General features: G+C 34.0%; 3 protein-coding genes across 5 annotated transcripts; 2 read left to right on the top strand and 1 right to left on the bottom strand.

Moving 5' to 3' along the window:
• Positions 1-1,060: 1,060 nt before the first annotated feature.
• LOC111511133 (centrosomal protein 20) lies at positions 1,061-8,074 on the top strand. Its single transcript, XM_074173200.1, has 3 exons — positions 1,061-1,192; positions 1,247-1,450; positions 7,879-8,074. The coding sequence occupies exons 1-3, from the start codon at positions 1,159-1,161 to the stop codon at positions 8,013-8,015; spliced, it is 375 nt and encodes a 124-aa protein (XP_074029301.1). The 5' UTR covers positions 1,061-1,158; the 3' UTR covers positions 8,016-8,074.
• LOC111515218 (transmembrane protein 17) lies at positions 8,065-12,787 on the bottom strand. 3 transcript variants are annotated; one of them, XM_023171445.2, is made up of 4 exons: positions 12,546-12,787; positions 11,778-11,881; positions 11,602-11,715; positions 8,065-8,346 (listed from the first exon to the last, which is right to left on the bottom strand). In XM_023171445.2, exons 1-4 carry the CDS (start codon positions 12,607-12,609, stop codon positions 8,086-8,088), a joined length of 543 nt encoding a protein of 180 aa, XP_023027213.2. In that variant the 5' UTR covers positions 12,610-12,787; the 3' UTR covers positions 8,065-8,085. The 3 variants fall into 3 exon arrangements, with proteins under 3 accessions (XP_023027213.2, XP_074029300.1, XP_023027214.2); XM_074173199.1 differs by lacking the exon at positions 12,546-12,787 and adding an exon at positions 12,428-12,536; XM_023171446.2 differs by lacking the exon at positions 12,546-12,787 and adding an exon at positions 12,325-12,502.
• A 52-nt stretch (positions 12,788-12,839) lies between these two features.
• LOC111515219 (uncharacterized) lies at positions 12,840-22,786 on the top strand. Its single transcript, XM_074173198.1, has 6 exons — positions 12,840-12,983; positions 17,232-17,429; positions 17,481-17,643; positions 18,433-18,562; positions 19,349-19,502; positions 22,330-22,786. Coding segments are annotated over exons 1-6 (903 nt in total). The 5' UTR covers positions 12,840-12,981; the 3' UTR covers positions 22,586-22,786.
• The last annotated feature ends 2,150 nt before the right edge of the window (positions 22,787-24,936 follow it).

Genomic DNA, 24,936 nt, shown 5'->3' on the forward strand with positions numbered 1-24,936 from the left:
CAAATCAATAATACAAAACAAACATAAGAAAATAGAAAAATAATGACTAGTAGGAAATTCAGCTGAGAAAGTTTTTCAAACATAAACTTCATATGACAAACTCCATCAAAAATTAGAAATATTCACAACTGAGATGTGGATATATGAAAAAAGAAAACACAAACAAAGATATGTTTTAAATATATATGAAATGTGAAATAATATGTGTCACTCATAAAAAACATATATGAAATATACACATACTTGAGAAAGAAAACACAATATGATTTTGTAAAATAGTTACAATGAAATTCATAAACAATATCATGTGTTAATTGAAGTAGAAGTCACTGAACTGATGATGTGAATTGATGTTGTCACCTGGCACGTTAGAAATCATTACCCTGACTAGAAAAAGCATTGAATATTATTTAACGTATTCAAAAAACATTTTATTGTGAGATTTTTCCTCAACAGTTTTACAAAAACGCAATACATGTGTGTTTTCACTTAATGAATATTATTTATTTATTACTAGAGTAAACTCTTTGAATCCAACAGGCGGAGAGTTATACAATAGCCTCCATTGTAACATACACTTCTGGTGAATATTGCATCAATGTTCTTCTGAAATATGTGGTATTTATTTTATTTTATCCTAGCCAATCAGAGTCACCGAAAAAAGAGTTAAATGTGATTGTTAATACGCACGCCATTCAAAAATCTTGGGAAGTTATTTTGTGAAAGGGCTGGTCTTTGTATTGTGGCACAGTGAGGTAATCGGGAGAAAATCGGAGACTTACAAAGCTTCAATATTATATTTTTTTTATAAATGCCTGCAGGCATTATGAATCTGAAGTCTTTGTCTAGCCAATGACCAAGGAAAACAACTATAAATTATGGTTGATACTATCTTCTATTCATATAATTGAACTGTGTTTGAGGTGATCAAAACTTTTTCTTCGAAATTTCTGCTTACAGCCTTGCAGAAACTTCAAGCCTCCTTTAAATAAATTCCCTGAAAAACAAAATTTGGTACTGCACTGCCTTGACGAACTTTCAACGAATGGCCTGCGCTTATACTACGCGATTCATAATAGTCGTTACTAGGCAAAATGCGAATACAAACAAACTTAAAATTTATAACTGGAAGTGATCATTTGTCTCAGTCAAATAAAAATGACAGAACCTACAGAGACTGATTTATTAGAAGGTAGAATACATCTGAAACGTTTGTTTTTCTCAATTTCACCAGTATTCTTTGCAGCCATTAAAGATTCTCTACAAAAAAATGGTACCCTTGGTAGAATAAGCGGCGAACTGCGAGCAGCTGTTATGTCAGTCCTAAACGATAATTTTGGTAAAGACAACCCTCCCAAAGTACCAGAGGAAACTAAACTGATTAACGAACTTTTGAGAGAATATCTAACGTGGAATGGATATCTTTACACTGAGCAAATACTTTCCGCAGGTAAGTTTTTCAATAATTTTAGTTTTTATTTTCCGAAACCGTTAATTTTGGTTTCTGAAATAATTCCTGAACTATAGTCATCTCATTCATATCTCCAATACGAGGATAAAATAGATGTTTTTTATATGTTTTCAGTTCGAATAAATAAAATCACCATTTCTCAAATTCTTCCCAAACATGAAGAAATGTTCAGATATGGAGATATTTCCGGGTTAATAAAATTGTTGACTTTGTTCGATATTTACAATCGTTTTGGAAATAACGGAAAACACTGATATCCCATCAATATCTCCTGCATTATCGGAGCAATCCAGAACTTTTCAAAAATTTTTCGATGTCTTCGAAATACTTCATATAAAATTTTTCGATATCTCATACTTTTGGAGATTTTGGACGAACTTTTCCATGTGTTGCTTCCTCTGAAAATCTATTGGAACCTGTACCACCGCTAACCTAATCAATCTCAATTCAATATCACATCATAAACACTACAGACAGATAGAAGAACAGGCAGGCAGACAAACCATAGTATTTACAAAAAAATATATTTCGTTGCCGATCATTTTCTTTAAAGTAACTTCAAATAAAAAAAAAAAATTGGAGTACGCTGCTATTCCTCAAAATGCAAAATATGGCTGGCTATTTGAAATTCTACCCTGAAAATGATCTAAAAGTGTAATCAGAATGACGAGAACTGACTTTGAAAGTTTCAGGAAAATGGTTTGTTACATTCAAAGTGAAGTTTTTTTTCTAATTGAAAGTTCAATAAATTTATGCGCATTCAATTATTTTCAAAAATGAGCATGTTAGCCGTTCTCGAAATAATCGAAAAAAATTGAAATCGTTGATTTCGATTCTTCTAATCTGGTATCTTTATTTTACAAAATATGACAAAAATGTATGGATGTATATGATTGATATTCATTAAGGCTATATACAATATGCACTTATTTAATTTTTCATGCGGCACTTCGTTCACTTAGAGTTAGCATTTTTTTGTTCTTTGTTTTATTATTTTTATGACTCCAATCAAACTGCATTTATAGTTATTTATTATACAAGGGAAAAAATTATTAGATTTTAGCTCGAAGCGGAGGGAGACAAAAAACCGAGAGCTAAAATATAATATTTTTCCCGTGTATAATGCACAATTTTTTTCTGTGGCGGGAAAAACGACGATTTAATATTGAAAAATTAAATTTCTACCTTTACTCATGTACTCACTTTTTTCACGGGGAAAAAAGGAATTTCATAAAAAGTGACATTTTTTTACCTGTCATCAGACATAAAATACCAAACTTTTTTACAGTCACAAAAAAAATGTAACTTTTGTACCTATAAGAAAATATTCTAAAATAAAATGTCTACCTTCACAAAGTAATTTCATGAAAAGTGACATTTTGTTACCTGTCATCAGAGATAAAATGTCAAACTTTTTTTTCCGTCACATAAAAAAAATTATTACTTATTTTATTGAGGCTTATTCTACACATGTGGGTGTTGGTTAGTTCCTGTCACCTGTCGGTAATTGTACCAGATTTTAATAAAATAAAATGGCACATGTAATATTTCTTTCTTTTACAAAGTAATAATGATTCAAAAAAAACAATTATTCTCTATACCTGTCCATTGTACTCGAGATTGTACCCGAAATATTGAAAATCTATAGTAAAGTTATATTTGTCTGGAGACTGTATCGAGGAGAGATACAAGCTGGGATTTGATCAAATAAGCTAATGTCATTACGATCTGTCGTCGATGACATGAGTAGATTCAACTCATTCGTAGCATAAATTCATGATTTTGTGAATGAATTGAGCACTTCATCTTATGTTATGCAGATTGGTGCTGAAGAGGCAATAAGGCAAGTGTCTTTAGGAAAGGAAGGCTTTGGCTTTCTTCTTCTTCTTCTTGATACAAAAAATGAATAAGTAGAAAGCCAAAACCTTTCTTTCCTAAAAATTAATCTCTACTGAAAATATAATAATAATAATACGGTACTCTTACGGTATTGACGAGACACCGGTGTAGCCCTATGCTCCGGGGGATATTGAATCCGTTGTGGGGAACGGGAAGTGCTGAATTTATTGGAACTATTCGTTCCCCACCCTCAGGCTCATACAAGCTAATAAGCCTGATGTGATCCTTCTCGAACACCAGAGCAAAACGATATTTGTCGTGGAGTTTTCAGCTCCTGGCGAGACGAATATCGTCAGAAAAGAGGAGGAAAAACGGATAAAACATCGAGATTTTCTCTTCGAACTCCGCAGACTCTATCCAGATCACTCTGTCAAGATGGTCGTTCTGATTTTATTGGAGTCCTTGGTGGAATGATGTCTTCTCTACTCTCGAATCTCAAAATCATACCGGCTTGCCGCACTAAGGCAGAAATCTTAGCCGCACAGATGCAGAAGGCTGTCATTCTTGGCTCACTGCGTTTGCTCAGGGCACATGATTCTCGGACCCAATGATCACTTACCCCACGGTGTGGGGAGTGGTCATTGGTTGATTATGCTGGCGCGCCCTCCCGAATGTATCGGGGGATAGGGCCTGACCAGCGCACACTACGGTAAAAAATAATAATAATAATAATAATAATAATAATAATAATAATAATACGGTACTCTTACGGTATTGACGAGACACCGGTGTTGCCCTAAGCTCCAGGGGATATTGAATCCCTTGTGGGGAACGGGAAGTGCTGAATTTATTGGAACTATTCGTTCCCCACCCTCAGGCTCATACAAGCTAATAAGCCTGATGTGGTCCTTCTCGAACACCACATCAAAACGATATTTGTCGTGGAGTTTTCAGCTCCTGGCGAGACGAATATCGTCAGAAAAGAGGAGAAAAAACGGATAAAATATCGAGATTTTCTCTTCGAACTCCGCAAACTCTATCCAGATCACTCTGTCAAGATGGTTGTTCTGATTATTGGAGTCCTTGGTGGAATGATGTCCTCTCTACTCTCGAATCTCAAAATCATACCGGCTTGCCGCACTAAGGCAGAAATCTTAGCCGCACAGATGCAGAAGGCTGTCATTCTTGGCTCACTGCGCTGGCTCAGGGCACATGATTCTCGAACCCAATGATCACTTACCCCACGGTGTGGGGAGTGGTCATTGGTTGATAATGCTGGCGCGACCTCCCGAATGTATCGGGGCTTCGGGGGATAGGGCCTGACCAGCGCACACTACGGTGAAAAAATAATAATAATAATATTTATTCATCCTTTAAGATCATACACATAATATAGGACAAATCATAAGATGTATGTAGACAGACGTATATAGGTACATATAACTATATTCAATGATGCGGCGGCTAGACGGTTGTATTGAAGCCGAAGGAGGCCATTTCCAACACTTAATTCAGTGCAATTCGTTAGTCTAGATGTTAATGTTTTTTAATATTTGTTGTTATTGTTACATAATTAGTAATTAAAAATTGTAAAAATGATAATTTCCAAAAGAAACATTCCCCATATTATTTCTTGTGAGGTCCAGGGATATGCAATTAGGTCAACTTTTTTTGTTGAAAACTAAGCAAGATACGAAAAAATTCCAGGAGACAAAAAAGTTGTATTTCTAATTGCTCAATCCAAAGAAATATTAAAAATTGCACAAAAGTCAGTGGCGTACATTTTGAAGTCAAACTTAATACATTGAATCACGTTCGAGCTAAATTAGCTCCTTAATGTTATAAATACCATTGCCAAATTACAACAAATTTAGGTAAAGGATATTTAAGATATTTACGAATAACTTTTTTTAAATTTTTATTTTAACACCCTGTATCTTGAGAATGAAGGATTTGCGGACCCATGTTTATATGAACATTTCGTCTTAAAATTACCTAAAAAATCGTCTATTAAATCTATGGTACATACTCAATTAACACCATGTATACATAAATTCTTTCAAATTCACAAATTTGTCAGAAAAAATGATTTCTCACTAAAATATTGAGTACCAAAAAACTTATATGAACTATAAAATAATTAATATAGGAACATAGGCCTTCACGGCCAGAGACAGTATTAAAAAGAACAAAATCCAGGCTGGTTGGCCGTGATCAAATGGAACCTGAAGTACCAAACGCTTTGTCGGCTACTGCGGCAGACATCATTAGTGGTATATACGTCGAGTGTGAGGGCGGAGGTTATATCTTGAAGTCACGTCGTTGACTGACTGGCTTACCGATCGCGAAAGAATAGCATCTAAAGGCTGACTTTCGACCAAAAGAGGTCAGATGTCAATCTTGCTGGAGTGCCCATCAGTGAGTTGAGGACCGCTCGGAGAGCAGGGGTGGATGGAGTGGGGTAGTAGGTTCTCCTCGCTAACTAGCTGGGGGGAAAGCTTCTACTTCAGGGCACTCAACCCGGGAGGGGGCATGGGGGGGAGGGACTGACTGGCGTCACTCATTTATGATTTTAGAGATTGGCAAGGGTGACGATTGGACGTCCATGCGAATGCTCACAACTGATTGGTCCGCACTTCTGCTGAGTCGTTCTGATTCTGATTGGTCCGATCTGTTACTCCGTTCTACTAATTAATCCTCGTAGTTGACAGGTATATGCTGTTGGTACGATGTCGATCGACACCATCAGCTCCACCAACCTCTAAAATTATAAATATGAATGAATACGTCAGTCATTGCTGAGGCTTGAAGATGTAACCTTCGTCCTCGCAGTCAACACATATACCATTGCCGCAGCATTAGACGATACGTTTGGTATTTCAGATTACATTCGTCAACGACCCATCAGCCCCGATTTCGTTTTCTTTGACCCTAAAATTACTTGATTTTAGTACATTATTCAGTAAATTCAGTAATTTGCGGTTCAAGCAATAAAGTTAGCCATTGTTAACTGGATAATTGATAATTTGGAAGAATATATTTGACGCTTCTCAAAATAAAAAAAATAATTGATTTTTTATACGTGGTTAACTTTTTCCCAAATAAGTTAAGAGCATAGAAGTATAGTTTCTCGAATGGAAAAACCTATTACACCTTTGCAAACCATCTTTCAGCAGAAGGCCGTGACTTCAATTATGACCATGACGTGTTACATTTAGGACAGAAAAATTTGAAACTCAATCTTTGAATGTTTAGAAATGATCATACTTAAGAATTCGGGTAATTTACTGAATGAGCAAATAGAATTGAATAACCCCCCTTTAGTGGTTATTTTTTCAAAGTGAAAACTGGTATTTAACTGATACATAAGCTCAAGTAATTTCATTCACAACAGGTTTACTCCAATAATGTTCAGTTTCTTTTCTTCTCTTATGTTAACACTCATTGAGTAATTCACAACACATTTAACATTGAATAGCTATATGAAACTCAGGTACTCCAAATTGTAAAAATATATATGAAGCATTGAATATGTAGATTTTAGTTAGTGAAAACATGTCTGAAGAAGCCATTGTATAGCGAAACACTCACAATGAAGTGTTTCTTGTTCAATATCAATTAAGTTGTATAATTCAGTATGAGGTCTTATATATATTTCAATATTTGACGTCAGTAAAATATAGCTTTGTTGAAAATGAATCGAGTTTTACCATTCTTACCTGCAATTTATAAATTATTCCTGACGCATTTGATGTACATTTGCAAGTAGATGCAACATACTTTGATATGCAGAAGTTATTCGATCAAACTGATTTGCAAATAATTATCAGTAAACTGGAAAGTTGCGGTGTTTCGTTCACTCCATAGCAGGTTTTTTTGCGCAAATTGAAATTGAAGGTTGTCAGTCGAATTTTCATTTATCTACCCCTAGAGTACCTATCACAAGGTTCTTCGCCCCCTTGATGTTGACGATCTGAAGATTTATCATGTCATTGAAAGTATTGAAGATTGTTTAAGTTTGCAACTGTAATTTTCAACTGATTCTCTGTGAATTCACCGTGATGACTTTCCCCAAAAAATAGGTTTTCATTGAATATACCTACAACATTCAAGAAATTCCACACTCGAACAAATAATAAAGTCAAAGTTCTTGGAATCTCTGTGGATCAAAGGCTACCTTTTATACCATACTTGAAAAAATATATCTTCGGCCAACAGAATGTAGGGTTTCTTGGTAAGACAAGGTAGAGATTTTCAACGTTTTGCCCATAACTGTAATGGACATTTTAACGGTGGTTGACAGCGTTGCGATCTCCTTGGAATTGTGATGTATTTTTTCACCAATTAAGGATTTTATAAGACCGACAATCAATATGAGAGTAATGAGTTTTGGTGATATAAATTTGTTCATATGTTGCATTCAGGGTCTTTCATTTTCCTTCGGTATGAATATTTTGTAATAAATAACTATATTTTATTAAATGTATAATTGAGTGTTTAAATCTATTTAACAAGTTCCTCCCCCTTCTCAGCTTTTAGATTTGAATGACGTCGATTTTTGTTCTCAGAATCTGGACAGAAGAGCGAAAGACTCACTAGAGATGTTCTGACTACAAAATTTGGAGTAATAGATGACGCAAAAACAGCAAAAATTCCCTTATTGTATTATATAGTGGCAGCATTCCAAAACGCAGAGGAAGGATGACAGCATGATTTTCAAATATTTTAATTATTATAAATGTCAATAAAACTAGTTGTTGTAAAGTCTCAATTATTTAATCATCATTGACAGTTTCAGATTGTTTGTTACTAGTTTTCTGACTATTCTGGAGCTTATAATAATTAGTTTGTTGTACTGCAGTATACTTCATTGCCCAGTACCCCGCCACAAGTTGAATTATCAACAAGATAAACATTATACTCTGTACAACTATTTCTAAAATATACATCCGAGAGTGTGGATTAAATAGTAGATATCCCTGCATCGGTAGTTGAAGCAACAATGACAGCATCCAAAAACCGGCAAGTTCTGGTATCTGGAAATAAATATAATTCAATCTAACTGTCCAAATGTGAATGTGTACTTTTCGAATGAAAATATTTATATCAAATAAAGTTTTTCACCAGATTTTTACTGTTCATTAATTTGACTGAACAATACAATGAGTGTACACAGAAAGGATAGAAGAAGAAAGATTATTGGTAAGAAATTAAATGAATTCCTTCCCAAGATCTAGGCAATCCAAATATATCTGATTCTCATAAGTACTGATCTCAAGAAATAGTTTCAACTATTCCTAAAACTACATAATACAGTTTATTGTATGATTTTCACTATAGAGGGTTTTACAAAAACCGCGACACGTGTTTCGCTATACAATAGCTTTCTCAAGCATAAATTGATACTTTGAATTATAATAAATTGATGGATGTAGCCGTTACTACGTGGTAAGAGATCATGATGAAGAGAGAAATGAAAATTTCTATGTTTTTTACCACTTTTATTTGTAAATAACGTTACTGCAGTTTCGTCCTATATGGACATTTTCAAACTTAAACAATAAACTAAGAATGATTCATTACATTCACTAATATTTACCATTCAGGTACGTGATTGAGTACCTGAATGTATAGTTCACAATGCGCATGTGCCAATTTAAAAACCGGAGAGTAAATTAAATCGATTTGGTCATTTAACAGGTTGCACCCGCAATGTTTATGCTTGTAAATTTCCAAGGATTCTAAATAATTGGGTTTGCAACCCTTCCTTGCATAGTGCAGAATGTCCGTATCGTTTAGATTCGGAAACTTGTGGTTGCATGCCAAGGAATGATTTGAAAACGTCGAATCTTTTTTTCCCAGTCTGAAGGACCTTTCATGTTCATCATACCGTTTTTGGAAATTTCGTCCGCATTGTCCCACATAAACCCTATTACACTCCGGACACTTAAGCTTATAAACTCCAGATTTTTCCAACTTGTCGACCTTTTCTTTGGCATTGAAAAGAAAATGAGATAACCTGGCATGTGGTCTGAATGGTACTTCCACATTGTTTTTTCTGAAGGAACCTGCGATAATTTCTGTTCTTTTTCCAAAATATGTTAGCTTTACCCATTTCTTGATTTCTGGTTGTTTGACCTGAGGATATATTAATCTGCAAGTGAATTTCCGGCTTTGTTTCCTGACTAACTTCTGGATAGTATCTGCGTTGAAACCGTTATTATGACCTATCTGCGTAATTGTATCAATTTCCCTAGCTAGATTGTCTGCAGACAAAGGCAGTGAGAATGCTCTGTGCAGCATTGAATTGTAGGCTGCTAATTTATCACTGTCTGGATGGAAAGAATCGCTTGGGATGGTGAAACTACCGGTCTTATGGGGTTAGCCTCTTTATGTGTCTTTATCAGGCCATACACTTTAGGACAAGAGGGGTTCATGTTGGTGATTCTACGTTTCTCTGATTCCGTGAAAATGCTTTTAGTATCCAAGAGGATAAGAGGATATGATGTATGGCCTGATAAAAACACATAAAGATGATAACCCCATGAGACCGGTAGTTTCGTATATAAATAGTCCGGTAAGAATTTCCGAATCTGAACGATACGGAAATACTGTACTTTGCAAGGAAGGGTGGCAAACTCAATTATTTAGAATCCTTGGAAATTCACAGGCATAAACATTGCAGGTGCAACCTGTCAAATGACCAAATCGATTTAATTTACTCTCCGGTTTTTAAATTGGCACATGCGCATTGTGAACTGTGAATTCAGGTACTCAATCACGTACCTGAATGGTATATATTAGCGAATGTAAAAAATCATTCTTAGTTTATTGTTTAAGTTTGAAAATGTCCATATAGGACGAAACTGCAGTAACGTTAGTTACAAATAAAAGTGGTAAAAAACATGGAAATTTTCATTTTTTCTTTTCATTTGAATTATAAATTAGTTTCAATATGGATTTTCATCAAGTATCGGCCAGTTCTATTCAATCAACTATTCCTCTCATGAACACCATCTATTCTCACAAAAAAAATTAATTCCTTTGCAGAAACAATTCGAGTTTTTATTAAAATTTTTGAGATTGTGTGGTTGATCTGTAATTTTTTTTAGAATGTTAGTGATCTCTTTCGCACTAATGAAGAGTTGTTATTCGATAAACAATAACTGTTTTGGATAATAATCATGAACTCATACCGTATACATCTCCAGCATATTGTAAAAAGTTACCTGTATGCAAATATTCCATTTACAGAAAATCTAACGTTCACACAAACTATAAACAAGTAAATTATGCTAAGTTGAATCAGCTCAAAAATACAGAGTGTATTTTTTCAAGTACAAATACACATCTTTGGTTTGGTTTGCCAAAACATCGACAATTATATACAAGGTTGGCTCGTAAATAATTGCTTTTAAATTTGAAGAGAGTTTTTATTTCAATAAACCTTAAGTATACATATACAAATTCTTAGTGAGCTTGTGAAAAACGAATACTCGTATGACCAAAAACTTTTGTTGTGCATTTGAGCAGTGTTTTTTGTGAAAACTATTTCCAGTTTTCTCAAAAATCCGAAGAATGTCAATATATTGAATTTTGGGTATGATTTTGAACAGTAATAGCCCAAAAACACTGATAATTATGAGATGGTAGAAGCTGAACTGTTTAATTTTTGACCGATATTCATCTTTTAAGTTTTGTAACCTGAAAGTTGAAAACCACGAAAATTCCTGCATTATCAAAATGGAAAGTTGAATTTTTGAATAAGCGAGAATAATAGATCACTCAGAATTGTTTTTCCAAGAAAATATGATTTGTTTCCTAAATAATATAAGATTTTCAAGTAGGAAAGAAAAAACTGTCGCCTGAAAATAAAATATACTATTCTATAGAAAATTATAATAAAACCAAGATATCGTTGTGTCAAATATTTTCGAATATTTCCAGGAAATCAAGATGACTGACACTGTCAAGTGATAGTTTAGTCATAGTCACCTTTGTGAACTCAAAAAAGTCCACTTTTATGTATTTAAATATTTATTGAATCTGTCCAAATGAAAAGTATTCTTCGATTGATATTTTTGATTATTTTGATCACTTCAAGCTCATATGTATCAGAAAAAACAAATTATCCAGAAAAATCGTGAACCTATTTATTTTTTATGGTACCGAAACGAATATTTTTTAAAACTAAATTCTCATTGTCCCAAAAAATAATTAGCTAACTGGAAATATTGACTACTTTCAAAATTTTTAGAATCAAAGAAGTAATTAACGAAAATATTACTTACCTTATCCTTCAAATTCCCTTCATATCCAAGAAACAATCTCAGAATTTCCACAAAAAATATAGTAGCTATAATAGTAACTGTCACATATTTGTTGAGTTCTTCGTAGGATTGATACTGAAATAAAATGTTGTTTCTGAACAAAGTTGTTAATTGTAAATGAATCACCGTCAACTCACATTTCTTTCTAGTAATAAAATAGTTATTATAACCCATACCGGTGCAAATACAACATTGAAATATAAAGCCATCTGCAAGGGTAAATTTGACAGGACTTCGGTTTCTGAAAACAAACCATCCAATAGATCATTTGAAATTATACAAACGATTCCTATAGAACTGGAATTTGAAAAATATCAGATTTAGTAAATTAAAAGAACGAATTTTACATTTCTTCTCCTCAATATATTACCATAATTTCTGTTACTGAAGTAATGAGATGACTATCTTGGTTGTTGAGGTTGTATAATAAAATCCACAATGGATATTTAATTTTTTTCAACTTATAATGAAAATTAAAACCAGTAACAAGAAAACTCACTCTATATTCGATAAGATGTAGCTTTTCGGTATCATTTCTTTTCAGAAATGTTCAAATGATAAATTTCCACGTATATGGATTGGTCAAAAAGGAAAGATTGAAAGTCCACCACGATTTCCTGATCTGATGTCAAAAAATCATTCAATGCATTACATAATTTATAAATTCTAGAATTCTATACATACACTGAACAGTTACATCATGAAGATGTGCAAGTAATCTTGACACTTCGAAATATTTATGAATGTTCTTTACACCTATTCTGCAAAAAGGGAAAAAACGAAATACTTTAGGTTAATGTCTCCTGGGCTCCTTCTCTGTATCTCCATTTACTAATGAATCGAGAGATTTTTGAAGATCAATTTGTCACTAGAGACACCTCATGCCAAAAAATAATAACGCTCACCTGTCATATTTTGGTAACCTGGAAAATCGTGAGATGTATTCGTTACTTGTCGTTTCCTAGGCATCTTCCATTGAAGGTAATTGCCTCATCAATGAATTCTAATGATGAATCTCCAAAATAAACACAAGCAAAAACTTCTTCAACCCATTCTAAGTTGGGTACATTTCTACTATTTTATTGTTTGTGCTGCGTTACTATGGTTACTTTCCCCAATATGTGTTTTGCACCATCACCATTTGTTTGTAGGCAACTTCCATAGTCGCAATACAGATATATCGCTATGGTTTTAAATAGATAATAAATGATAAGATAAATAATTATTCAAGTTATCTTAGTAATGAAATGTTGCAGCAGACTGCGTGATATATAGACTTTATATGTTGATTGGGTCTTTTTGAATGTTCATCAAGCAAAATTTGTTCCAAAAACCACTAAAATGTAAGTACTTACATATCAAAGTTAGTACCTAATGTCACCTTTGGATTTAACCCAAGTGCAAATCTCACAAAAACCTCGAAATGAAATACATTCATTAATATCAGTGTAATACGGTTTAATAACGATGCATTTAGGAATAGTAACGAGACCAAGATATGGGGTGTTATATTGAAGATTTTAAGAGAGTTTCTGGTAAAGTTTAAACAGAATTTTTATTCAGTGTTACTATCTCCATACGGGTTTGAAAGCCGTCCTAGTTTAGAACTTTTTGAAATATGCGCGTATACCTATTGCTTATGGGTATAATCCAAGTGGATCAGAATATATTCCAAAAATAACTTCGAAAAATTAATATATTTATCCGTCGCTATTTTCGAAAAGAAGTCGTTTGAAACGTCTACTTCTTTGAAGATATATTTTTTAAAGTAGTTGAAATATTGAAAAATTATTTGAAAGCAAACTTTTTTACGATAGGTACAAGGCGAGAAAACATTGTGGCTAAATTGTACTTTATGGGATACTCACGAATTTTCGCGATTTTTTCTGGGATGATACTACGTGATGGTAGGAATTCAGAACACTTTTTATTTTTTGTCGGACTCAATTAGTTTTCGAGATATAGCCTGTCAAAATTTGTATGACGTCATATTTTACCTTTTTTTTAAGCAATAAACAATTGCACTTCTTCACTTAAACTGACAATTGAAGTGAACCACACTGTATAGCACATAATAAAAAAAACTGATACTTTTCAATATCTTACGTTGCTTGAAATATATTTTGAATGAGTCAGAAAAAGAAGTAAAATAATCAATCCAGAGATCAAAATCTTTCCGAAACTTCGATGGAAGAATATTCAAACTTGCTTTAAATACCTACTATACAGGAATAATAATTTGATTGGATCAAACTTTTTTGTTTCTCAATCAATTCAAGCATTGTTTACTGGTGATGGGATAGGTAATTCAAATTGGAAATTTTCGATTATTAGAATATCCAAACAATTGGTATGTTCCGATTATAAATGAGAAGAATCTATGTATGGGTAGTGGGTCCGAGTCGAGACGATTTTAATCAAACTGCTTGTTGTCTGTGAACAGTAGGTTTGTCATAAAAGGAATTATAACTCAAAATTGAGGGCTTTCAATTCAGTTTGGGTGTTTTATAGGGATATTTTTTCGAAGAAAATTATATTCATTTGGAAAATAACAAAGAATTTTGGATATGGCTCAAAATTTCCTTCGATATATATTAAAAACAGTTGAAATTACCTATATACAATAAGACAGTTAAACATTGTACTAACCTCCGTCACCAAATTCAATACCCACTTCTAGGCAACATTGACATTATAAAAAAATTGTTATTGATTCACGAAAATTCCAGAACTCAATTTAGAAAATGGAATAAAAGAATCCTAGTCGAAGGTTCCAACATTTTTGTGATAACAATATCCCTATTCAGCTAATAAATAAATTGAAAAAAGTCTTCGGCCGAGGACAAATTGTATTTATGATTACTTCTATCAAATTCATTCAAACCTAGAATTTGAACCCCAAGAAACCCCTTATTTTCTATATAAGACAGTTATATATTTTATTAACACTTGTTCGAGGGCACTAGCGTCAAATCAAACTTCGTCACCAAATTCAATACCGACTTCCTTGCAACATTGACATTCTATATATGTGGAAAATAAAATATTTGGTGGATTTTAAAGATACAAATGTTCACTGAATACAAAGAATGAAAAAAAGACCAATCTGTGGAAACAAATGTAATTTTACAAAAATTTTCTTTAAAAAAAGCCGTCGTAAATTTGGAATAAAGTCGTAAATTTGGTGAGGGGAAATTGAGCTAAAAATTTTGGCACTCCTAGTGTAGTGTTTCCCTACATCCTATCTCAATTATCTTTACTGGAAAATAAATATTTCGAAATGAGATCTACATCTCTCCTAACCTCCTACACCGTAGGTTCATGTAAATCCCTGCTGGAAAACAACTACTTTCCCGGCTACTACCATGGTGCTTATTTAATTATGTCCGTCACACGCTAATGCCAGATACCTCACAGAGGTTGGTCTCCCAGATGTTTATTGTTCATCCAGCAGCAGGACCATTCTGAAATTCAGGAAAGACCCAACGCCAACAGAAAACTGCCATATTGCTTGTATGGAACCATCGTCTGAGAGAAAGATTGTTAACTAGTACGTGAACAAAGACCTAAGCGGGGAAGAAACATCCCATGTACCAATACTCCAACAGAGATCAAACCGCCTCTAAAAAATAAATAAATCGAAATATAATTTCGAAATATTCGTCTCTCCCAACTACCTACACCGTAGGTTCTAGTAAATGCCTACGAGAAAACATCTATTTTCCCGATTAATACCACGCTGGATATTTTATTACATCCGAGAGACATTAATGCAAGATGCCTCACAGAAGTTAGTCTCTTAGATGTTTCTGGTTCACTGCTGTTAGTAACATCTCGAAACGCGATGGTCTTAATTAGGCCCGAAGGACTCAGATTAGACATAAAGTGTACAACAGGGGTACAAATATGTGACTGAAATAATTTCGACAACCTCAACTGGACCTTTCAAGATCATCTGGACATTGAAACATCTATGGATGTTAATTGGATGCAAAGTGGACCAGCATTTTTATTCAATAAAACATTTAAAATATATATTTGTTATTATCTTATCTTGATAAGTGCTGGTATATGTTTGTTTCCTGTTAAGTAGACATCTGACAGACTGGAAATTTTGTAATGTAGATCGAAGTAACAGGCATTTACAATTTCATCTGTTCGGACTTCCATTGTCTAATATAATATAAATTGATTTGAAATCCCTGAGGAAAATTAAAAAGAATAACCGAAAAAAACAATTTTATTAAACAAAAAACTGAAATTATAAAGAAATAACATACAAGCTACAACCAAAAAATTGAAATATTACTAAAAGCTGAAAATTGAAAACATTATTAACAAAAAATGAAAAATTAAAATTAAAAGATTCCAAACCAAGTTACGTCACGACATTTCGATTGTTAGTATCCACAATCGTCTTCGGTTACTCCAGAGTGATGATAGAACACGCTTTAGCTAGAAGACAGCAAGAGCTCCACAAGGAAGAGAAGCCGCCACAACCAGTACTTGTACTTCCCTACATCACAGGATTATGGGGTAGGATAAGAAGGATTGGGTCCAAGTATAACATCAGGACCTGTTTCAGATCTGGGAACACTATCCGTAGCAGCCTCACGAAAACGAGGCCACCAAACGCGGACTGCGATTTCAAGAATTGCATTTACCGAATATCCTGCGAGTGCGGAGAATCATACATCGGTGAAACTAAGAAGCCATTGAAAGTTCGCTTTGCTGAGCACAAGAAATACACACAGCGAGGAGAAACCAGCAAATCCGGAATAGCAGAGCATGTTTGGACTCATCAACATAATATCAAGTGGGCTCAAGCTGAAATCATCCACAAAGAGGAACACTGGTTTAGGAGAAAATTCAAAGAAGCCGCGTATATGTTGTCCAACAACGCATTTAGTCAAGCCAGCGTAGAGATACGTAACATAAGGAAACCTCTAATCAAGCGAAAAACGACCAACTCCCGCCAAACGGTCATCTCCCGCTAAAACCAATGAAGCGGAGAAGAGAAGAGGGGATATGTGAAAGCACTCGAATGACCTATAAATAGTCAGATCTCGGAGGAATAAGTCCAGTTATCACCCGAAGACGATTGTGGATACTGACAATCGAAACGTCGTGACGTAACTTGGTTTGGAATCTTTTAATTTTAATTTTTCTTTTTTTGTTAATAATATTTTCAATTTTCAGCTCTTACTGATATTTCAATTTTTTGGTTGCAGCTTGTATGTTATTTCTTTATAATTTCAGTTTTTGGTGACTGTCTGGAAAATTTAAAAAAATATTCATTATCAATAGTTTTTTGAAATTTCAATAAATCAATAAGTGACGGACCATCAACCTCCTTCCGCTCATTTGAAATATTTCCAACCATCCACTAATATCAAGAAATCATTTTTACTGGAGGTCGTGACTTAGTTTTCCTCTAACTGAAGAAAATATTCCTGTATCGGTTCCAAAAGCGCTGCGGCAACAAAAGATTCAAAGCAGAGGATCGGTCTTTGAAAAATCTAGAGTGTTCACTCCTCCAAATCAAAAAAAGAAATTTCAACGTATTTTTCACTCACATCAATGCTTTTCAGGGAGAAAGAGTACATGCAATCGAAATGTTTAAACAGTGATATCATAAATATCATTCAAAATACTTTAGAAATGTGGCAACTTGCTTCCGATCATGATATACGTACAATTAAAGTAGACTTGGATGATATAATTGAATCTATAAAGCAGGAACACTTTGTAAACTCAACTGATTCCAAAATCTACAGAGGAATTCATTGGTGAGAAAATTACTTGCATTTTTTATGATATATCAGGTTTAAATATTGCAGTGTTGTTCATAATTTTATTTGGGATGCACTGATGCCTCTGGTTCGAGCGATGTTCACTGAAGAAGATACCTATCTATATCAAAAAAGTAAAAAATTTTGCAAATTTGGAAAAACTTTGGATGAGGAAGATAATTATCTGAGTACCATTTCTTGCACATCTGCCGTAAGTTGTTCGATGGTTTTATATATTTCTATTATTTATTTCGTTTTTGAACATGTTCAAAGATGCGCTATTTTTAATTACATTTGGTAATTTGTTGAACCGATCAAAACCCTTGAAAAACAAAGAATTCATGGTGTTTTTGTTTTTTGTTCTGTTTATACATACATCATTATTATTTCGACTGAGGTGGTGATGAATATCATGATGAAAGAGAATGAAGGTTCTATTCGAAATAAAATGGTCCTAAATTGGTCAATATTTTGTATACGAAAATCATTGTGAAATATAATAGTCTTTGGGAAATGAATTTCCAATTTGAAACATTAAGCATAATAGTAATAGTGGTATCTCTACGGCACTTCAAAATGATCCTCATACCGCGATTCTGAAGTTTTTGAGTTGAGACAATTTATTCTGAATGAATAGATATAGGATAGAGAAACAGTAGTCAAAGTGTGGCTGAACAATTGACTTGTAAACTGTGATACTTGACTCGGTTGAAACATTATTGGCAATTCCAGAGAGATGCGTTAAATAAATATCAGGAAACCATATATTTTAAACTTTTCACATCATATTTTTCTTAAAATCATCTATATTGATGCTACCCAGAATGTTTTTCTACTTTCATTTCCCGTTATATTGCTCTATTCTCGGTTTTTTTGGATCTTTATTTTCCTTTAAGCAGACTGTGATCGATGTTTTAAGCAATTTAATTATGAAATTTGAGTGTAGTCTTCTCGTGTATTCGGAAAAAATATAAAATTATATAAATATATATATTTTCAGATTGTGGAGTTATCTATGATGGACGTCTACAAGAGTCCCCTGGAAATGTTGAATTGTTTATGCACAAGCTATGATTTAATATATGCCGAATTGAAATCAGCTTTGGTAACAGTGATATCGAAACATTCAGGTAATAAAGATGCTTGAAAAAAAATCAAACTCATTGATATCTGATTTGTCTTTTAGTTTCGCTTCATTATCGAATGATTCATTTTCCCGATCCCTATAAAACCATAACTTCATATCACAAATCTCGACTTCAATCACATACTATTTATTCATTCATTTATACTTTCTGATCCACACTCATAAATTTACTATATTGAATTGATCTGAAATTAGCGTATTTCTCAACTAATTCACCACAAATTCATTTCATACATTTTGGGGTAATTTCGTTAGGAGAACCTCTCATTTCATATAATATGAACAGTGGGATAGATCGACTGTGATTATGCGTCATATTATCTAAAGAAGGTGTTTTGGCCACTGCAAAATTTTCTTTTACTTTCGATTCATTTTATCGAACATGAGACATAGAGAAAATTCTGCAGATTAACAAAAAGAACGACTCTGATGACTAGATGTTTGTATAAATTTACAATGATTTTTGAGTAAACCATTATAAGACTATTGGAAAATATCAATGAGTCAAACAATTTGTTAAGATTGATAAAGCAATACTCTTAAATAATGCTCAACCTTCTCCTTCGAAATCAATTTCAAGTCCTGTTGGCTCCCATACAGCAGAATTTAGTGAGCTTTTCCACCAAGGCATTTTTTTCATCTGTATTTATTTATTGCAGTGGCGTCTCTATATATCCTATTTTGGGAAATGTTTTTACCGCTTCCTAAAAATACTTATTTTTTCAGAACTTTCACTACGAAATTCATCACATTTATATATTTTTTACAGATAGAGAACTAGAAATTCCCGTTGTCAACAACGAAGAAGTTATTCACTTAGTATGTAAGGTGCTAATCAAATCGCAAATGCTGCATTTCTCCAGCAATCTCTTCTATATAAAATTATTTGGAGAGCAAATTTTGAAGTGTGATCAGAATATGAGGTACGTCAATTCATATTTGATGATAGGTTTTATTCAGCTTTTCAAGAATTTTTCAAGTTTGATAAAACTATTCATTTTGAAAAGGAATGTATTTCTTTCTGATTTTTTAGTATATTGGAACTTTTTTTGTAACTGTAAATATCTTACTGCGGTTTTTCCAACCGCAGCATGAAGTGAACAAAATCCAGGATAGTATGTCGTGGTCAAAGTACCAAATGCTAAGACTTCGAGATATAACCCTCGTCCTCGCAGTCAACGTACATGCCACTGATAATGTATGCCGCAGTGTTAGTCGAAACGTTTGGTACTTCAATGTGATTATTTATCGAACACTACGATTTTATACCAGTAAATATGAAATTTCAATCAAAATATAAGGGACGGTCACAACTGAACACTGTAATATATTATTCAGTCTGTGTATCTCATTTACAATAACTGTCAAAAAGTACTTAAAAGTATAAGAAATATCAAAAGTTATTTTATGAGTTCAAAGTTTTAATGACATGGTAAAATTAAGACATTCGAGATAGTCTACATACCTCTTATTCGAGACAGAGAAAATATAAAAATAACCTTTGCAGTGACACCTATATATCAGTAGCAGGCTCACGACATTAGAAATATCGGAAAACAGTCAGTAATTCTTGCGGACTTATTCGCTGGACATGTAGAGGACGTTAAGAGTACCGGTCTCAGAAACAATTTCAGACTTTCTGATTGGTGGGAATTTTTACGAGATTATTTGAATTACATCCCCTAACAGTTTGGAAATTTTTGAGAAACAATTGAGGCAGTCGTGCGCACACCCGCGAGGAGTTCGCGGTCTTTTGACCGGGGCGTTTCAACCTCCGGGCATGGTTCTGGAGACCCGGTGTCGCGAAGGGTTTCAGATTTGTTAATTATTCGCGGTTTAATTAAATTGAGGTGAAAAAGGGTGATAGCGTACGAAGTCAGTCCTGCGTGGACCCCAGGGTCGTTTGGGGCGCTCTTAACAGGGGCAGTTGGCCCTTTGGGGAGGTTGCTGAGAAAGCTATTGTAGGGACTGAGGTGCTAGGTGTTTTAAGACCCAGGGTCGCGAGGGGATTCCAGTAATGAGAAATATTCGCGGTATATTTGGCTAGCTGACTTCAGGTAAAAGTCAGGAGCGTACGAACTCAGAAGTAGGTCGATTTGGCTTCCTACGAAGTTCTGAGTGGATTCTGGAGGTACTGAAATATGAGGTAGTTCAGGGTACCGTTTTGCGAGGTGTTTCGGGATTGATAAATATTCGCGGTTTAGTTGAATTGAGGTAAAAGGAGTCGTGCGCGAATAATTCTCTAGTTCAGTTGAATTTCCTACAAAGTTTGGAAATTATTGAGAAAGCTTCGAGTGAGTTGAAATATTGAGATATTTCAAGTCACTGTTTCGAAAAGTGATATTGGTATTTGGGAGTTTGTCGCGTTTTATTTGGTTAGCTGACTTGAGGTAAAAAGTCAGGAGCGTACGAACTCAGAAGTAGGTCGGTTGGACTTACTACAGAGTTGTGAAATTATTGAGAGAATTTGCGAAGTGATTGGGTTTGATTTTTATTCGCGGTCTGATTCAGTTTAGCTGATTTAGAGAACATTTTCGAGTTCCTGATAAGAGTTTGGGACAGTTTTTGGGGAAAGGGTGGCTTTTGTTGAAGAGTTCAGGGGAGTCCATCTACGTTAATTTGGCAAATTACGGATATGCATTTGGTTAGTACCTCGTTCAGTAGATGGAATGACATTTTGTGATGTTCGCTTCAACTTCGGAAGAGGAATGAAATACTCTGAAAGAATTCCGATTCTCAATTATGGAATATCATTGACTTTAGGTCGATGATGGTCACTATCTTGCACTGACGAGTGGCTAATGAGCCCGAAACCGGTCTGCGAATGTGCCCGTTCCAAAATTGAAGGTCGACTCTTTCAGTTGTATTGCCAATTGCATATGCAGGAAATTTTCTGTGAAGATTCCTGCACTGACGCCTGACGGATATAATCCAACGTCCTTCGTAGTATTAGCCAGGGGAGTAGTTATTTTCTGATAGGCGTCAGTCCATTCAACCTACTGTGTAGGTATATGAACGTTTAAAGTTATTTTATTTAGATTTGTTTCCTGCCAGTCTTCAAGCATAGCCCACTGACTAATAAGAAAGTTTCTCAGAGTTGTATTTCATTTTGTTTTCATAGGAGATCTAGTAGAATTCAGGCAAGGCATACATATGTCCTGAGTGATGTTATTTCAATTTTCCGAGGAATAATCCTGTCATTTTGTTTAGTGGTTTATTCATATTTTCCACAGGGTTATAATTATATACTTTTTTTTCATATAGCACACACTTTAAATAATGTTCAGTAAAACATATATGAACGAATAGTTTCATTATTATTTTGTGTAGGTTGAACTCCAGTAATCATTTTTGTTCTCTGAGGATATAATTGGTGGCATAACCAAGCCAATTGCTCTACGAAGATGGAAATGTAAAAAATTCAACTGTTAACCAAGTCGCCCATTAATTCTCAATCCGTGTGATCAGGACGGATTTTAAACTTTTTTTGATCTGGTGGCAGCAACTTTTGCGCTACCAAACTAAATAAAAATAAATAAATACCTTTAGCTGAATCATCCCGTATACAGGGGGTGTATTTTTCTGATGCGAGTATAACTGAGATAATTATTATATATCATTAGTATATCATTAGTATATAGGGATCGCCAATTCAAACTCGACGGTCATTTATTACAATTTACAATCACACTGAGAATTGAATCCAAGCAGAAGTACATGTTATTATATTAATAATTGTATTATTTTCAGGTCTATTCTGAACAATTTCGAAGTAGCTATGAATCACATTATGACTTTAGATGAAAGCACCATGAAGTCTGGTGATTTGGAAGATGGTATTACTGCTTGTGAAATGATGAAACTTCTATCTGAAGAAGAAAGATCTGACGTCAGATATAGTTGCAACCTTGAATTTGAAAAAAGAAAGAGACTTGTTTCTTTGGTAATGACATCCACTGCTGAAAAAAATTTAGTACCTTCAGATCAATCGAAAGTATTTATTTGACGCAATTAATTATGAATATATCTGCATATAATCAGTCGAAAGGATCACAGTCTACATTTTTGATATAGAGGATGAAATAGAGTGTTTGAATTGCGAGTAGTGAGCATCATTAGATTCAATGAAATTTGTTGAATATGAAATAGATGTGTTTAGCCATCAACTGTATACAAGATGGTTTTGAATATACCTTTTCGTTCTGAATTTCCCAACACTTTTTTAAAAAGTTTCCTGATTGTTATCCATAGTCACTCAGTCTACATCGTTGGGAAAACTCAAGCTTGTTGTGTTCCTTATCAACAAATAAAAATACGGTATAGAAAACATTTTTTTTTTCTTTACTTAAAGCAAAAGAAATCATCAAGCATAGTCCACAAGTCAATTAAGCAACGTATATGTATAGGTAAAGTGTCTCCGTGAATTACCCATTTTCCAGAGAGAGAATGATTCAAAGTCTATTATTATATCATAATTCATTTATGGTTAGGCATGCTTATTTGTCATTGGATTGAATTCTATTTGATTTCTAGTATGTCAATTTGTGATGAATAAACATATTTTTTGTTAAAAGGGTTATATTTTAGGAGGGTTAATTTTTGAGAAAGTATTTGGCTTTCTACTTCTCTATCTTGATGCAAAAAAATGTGGGAATCTTGATTGCTCCTTTCCTTTCTTTGGAAGATTCCCACATTTTCTTGTATCGAGATGGAGAAGTAGAAAGCCAAAAACCTTTTTTCCTATATAATTATTATTATCAAGACTTAACACGATAGTAGCTGTAACAACTGTAAACTCAACGAGTGTTGACAACTAGAAAAACAATATGGCACAGACTGATTGAAAATTCAGGAATTATATCAATAGGTTATTCAAACCAAACGATATATCGAAACTAGTTCAAAAGAGTACTCAGATATGCATCTTCTTTAGACTTGCCACATGAAAAATGAAGAAACATTCTTGATACTGTTGTGACCGGTATATGATATTGAATTGAAAAGTAGACGTTAATATTTTGGGAAACAAATAAGGTTTTGGCTTTCTACTTCACCATCTTACGAATCTTCCAAAAAAAAGCCGGCAATCAATTCCAAAAAAGTAATTCAATACCAAGATATGCAAAGAAGTAACTTTCAGATACACACTGAAAGAAAAAGCTTTCTCGAAACAGCTACATTCATATAAATTGAATTAAACGAGAGAAAAATACTTTCGAAACAAATACTTTTAATGAAACTGAATTATACAAAAAATACTTTTCTCTATTCAGTTTCTATATTCTGATTCAATTCCATAACATTCATTATGGTAAATGAAAGAGGTAAACTGTCTCTTCAGTACCTACCAATTTGGATAACATTATAAGGAAAAACACACAATTCATTCATAAAATTACCATTTTATGTCACGGAATGAGTTTGATCTAGTCATGTAATCGATGACATTCGTTCGCTCATTTGATTAAATCCCAGCCAAAAGAGTCTTGTTCAAATTGAAAAGGGTATTTTTCTAGAAAAGATTAATTTTTTTGGAAGGAAAGGTTTCACCTCTCTACCTCTCCATCTTGATATATGAGAATCTTACAAAAAATGAATTCTCCTCTCACAGATGAATCATGCATTACATCTATCGAGAAAAAATTGCATAATTTCAGAGTTACGTCTTATTCTCATCTTTATGTACTTTCAAGTTTTTCCTCTTCTCAGAAACTGTTTGACTATTCCATGTCATCAAACGTGTCTCAGGTATGACAAATATATTGTTCATCTTAGAACATCCAGATACCTGCAGATGGGAAATCCCAGTAAGAAAAACTTTGGCAACAGAATCCTGCGGTTCATGGTTAACCCCACAACAGTGAACACGAATATCTGCAAACAGTGCAAGAACTGGAGATTTGATGTGCATTGTGGCGGAGGCAGCAGAACGGTCAGGCTTTGACAGAAGAGTCCTATGGCTGAACCCGCATAGTCCCCAAAAGAACTAATTCCCAACGGATTTGGAATAGCGAAACCTATCCTTGTCACAAAATCAAGGCAAATTTAATAACACCGATGTTTTGTCATAATCCATCAACAGTTTTGACAAAGCTGCCACTGTCCAGCCCGCCGAAAACGAGTACAACAACAATCTACCAATGTGTTATTTGTAACACTCCAGAAGGTTCGACCAGTTTGTGGATCCTGACTGTTACAGTGTAAACAAGTTTCTATCTAACTACACGGTCCACGGTAGGTCAGTAAGTTTGCAGTCAAATGTCTGCTTAATCGAAGCAATTACTGCTACATCAATTCGATTTTACAAGCTCTGATTGCATGTCCACCACTTTACAACTTTCTCAACTCTTTGACGGG

This window comes from Leptinotarsa decemlineata, unplaced genomic scaffold (genome assembly GCF_025532065.1).
Source record: "Leptinotarsa decemlineata unplaced genomic scaffold, Ldec_3_MD MMD2_tig00000218_RagTag_RagTag, whole genome shotgun sequence".
Lineage (NCBI taxonomy): Eukaryota > Metazoa > Arthropoda > Insecta > Coleoptera > Chrysomelidae > Leptinotarsa > Leptinotarsa decemlineata.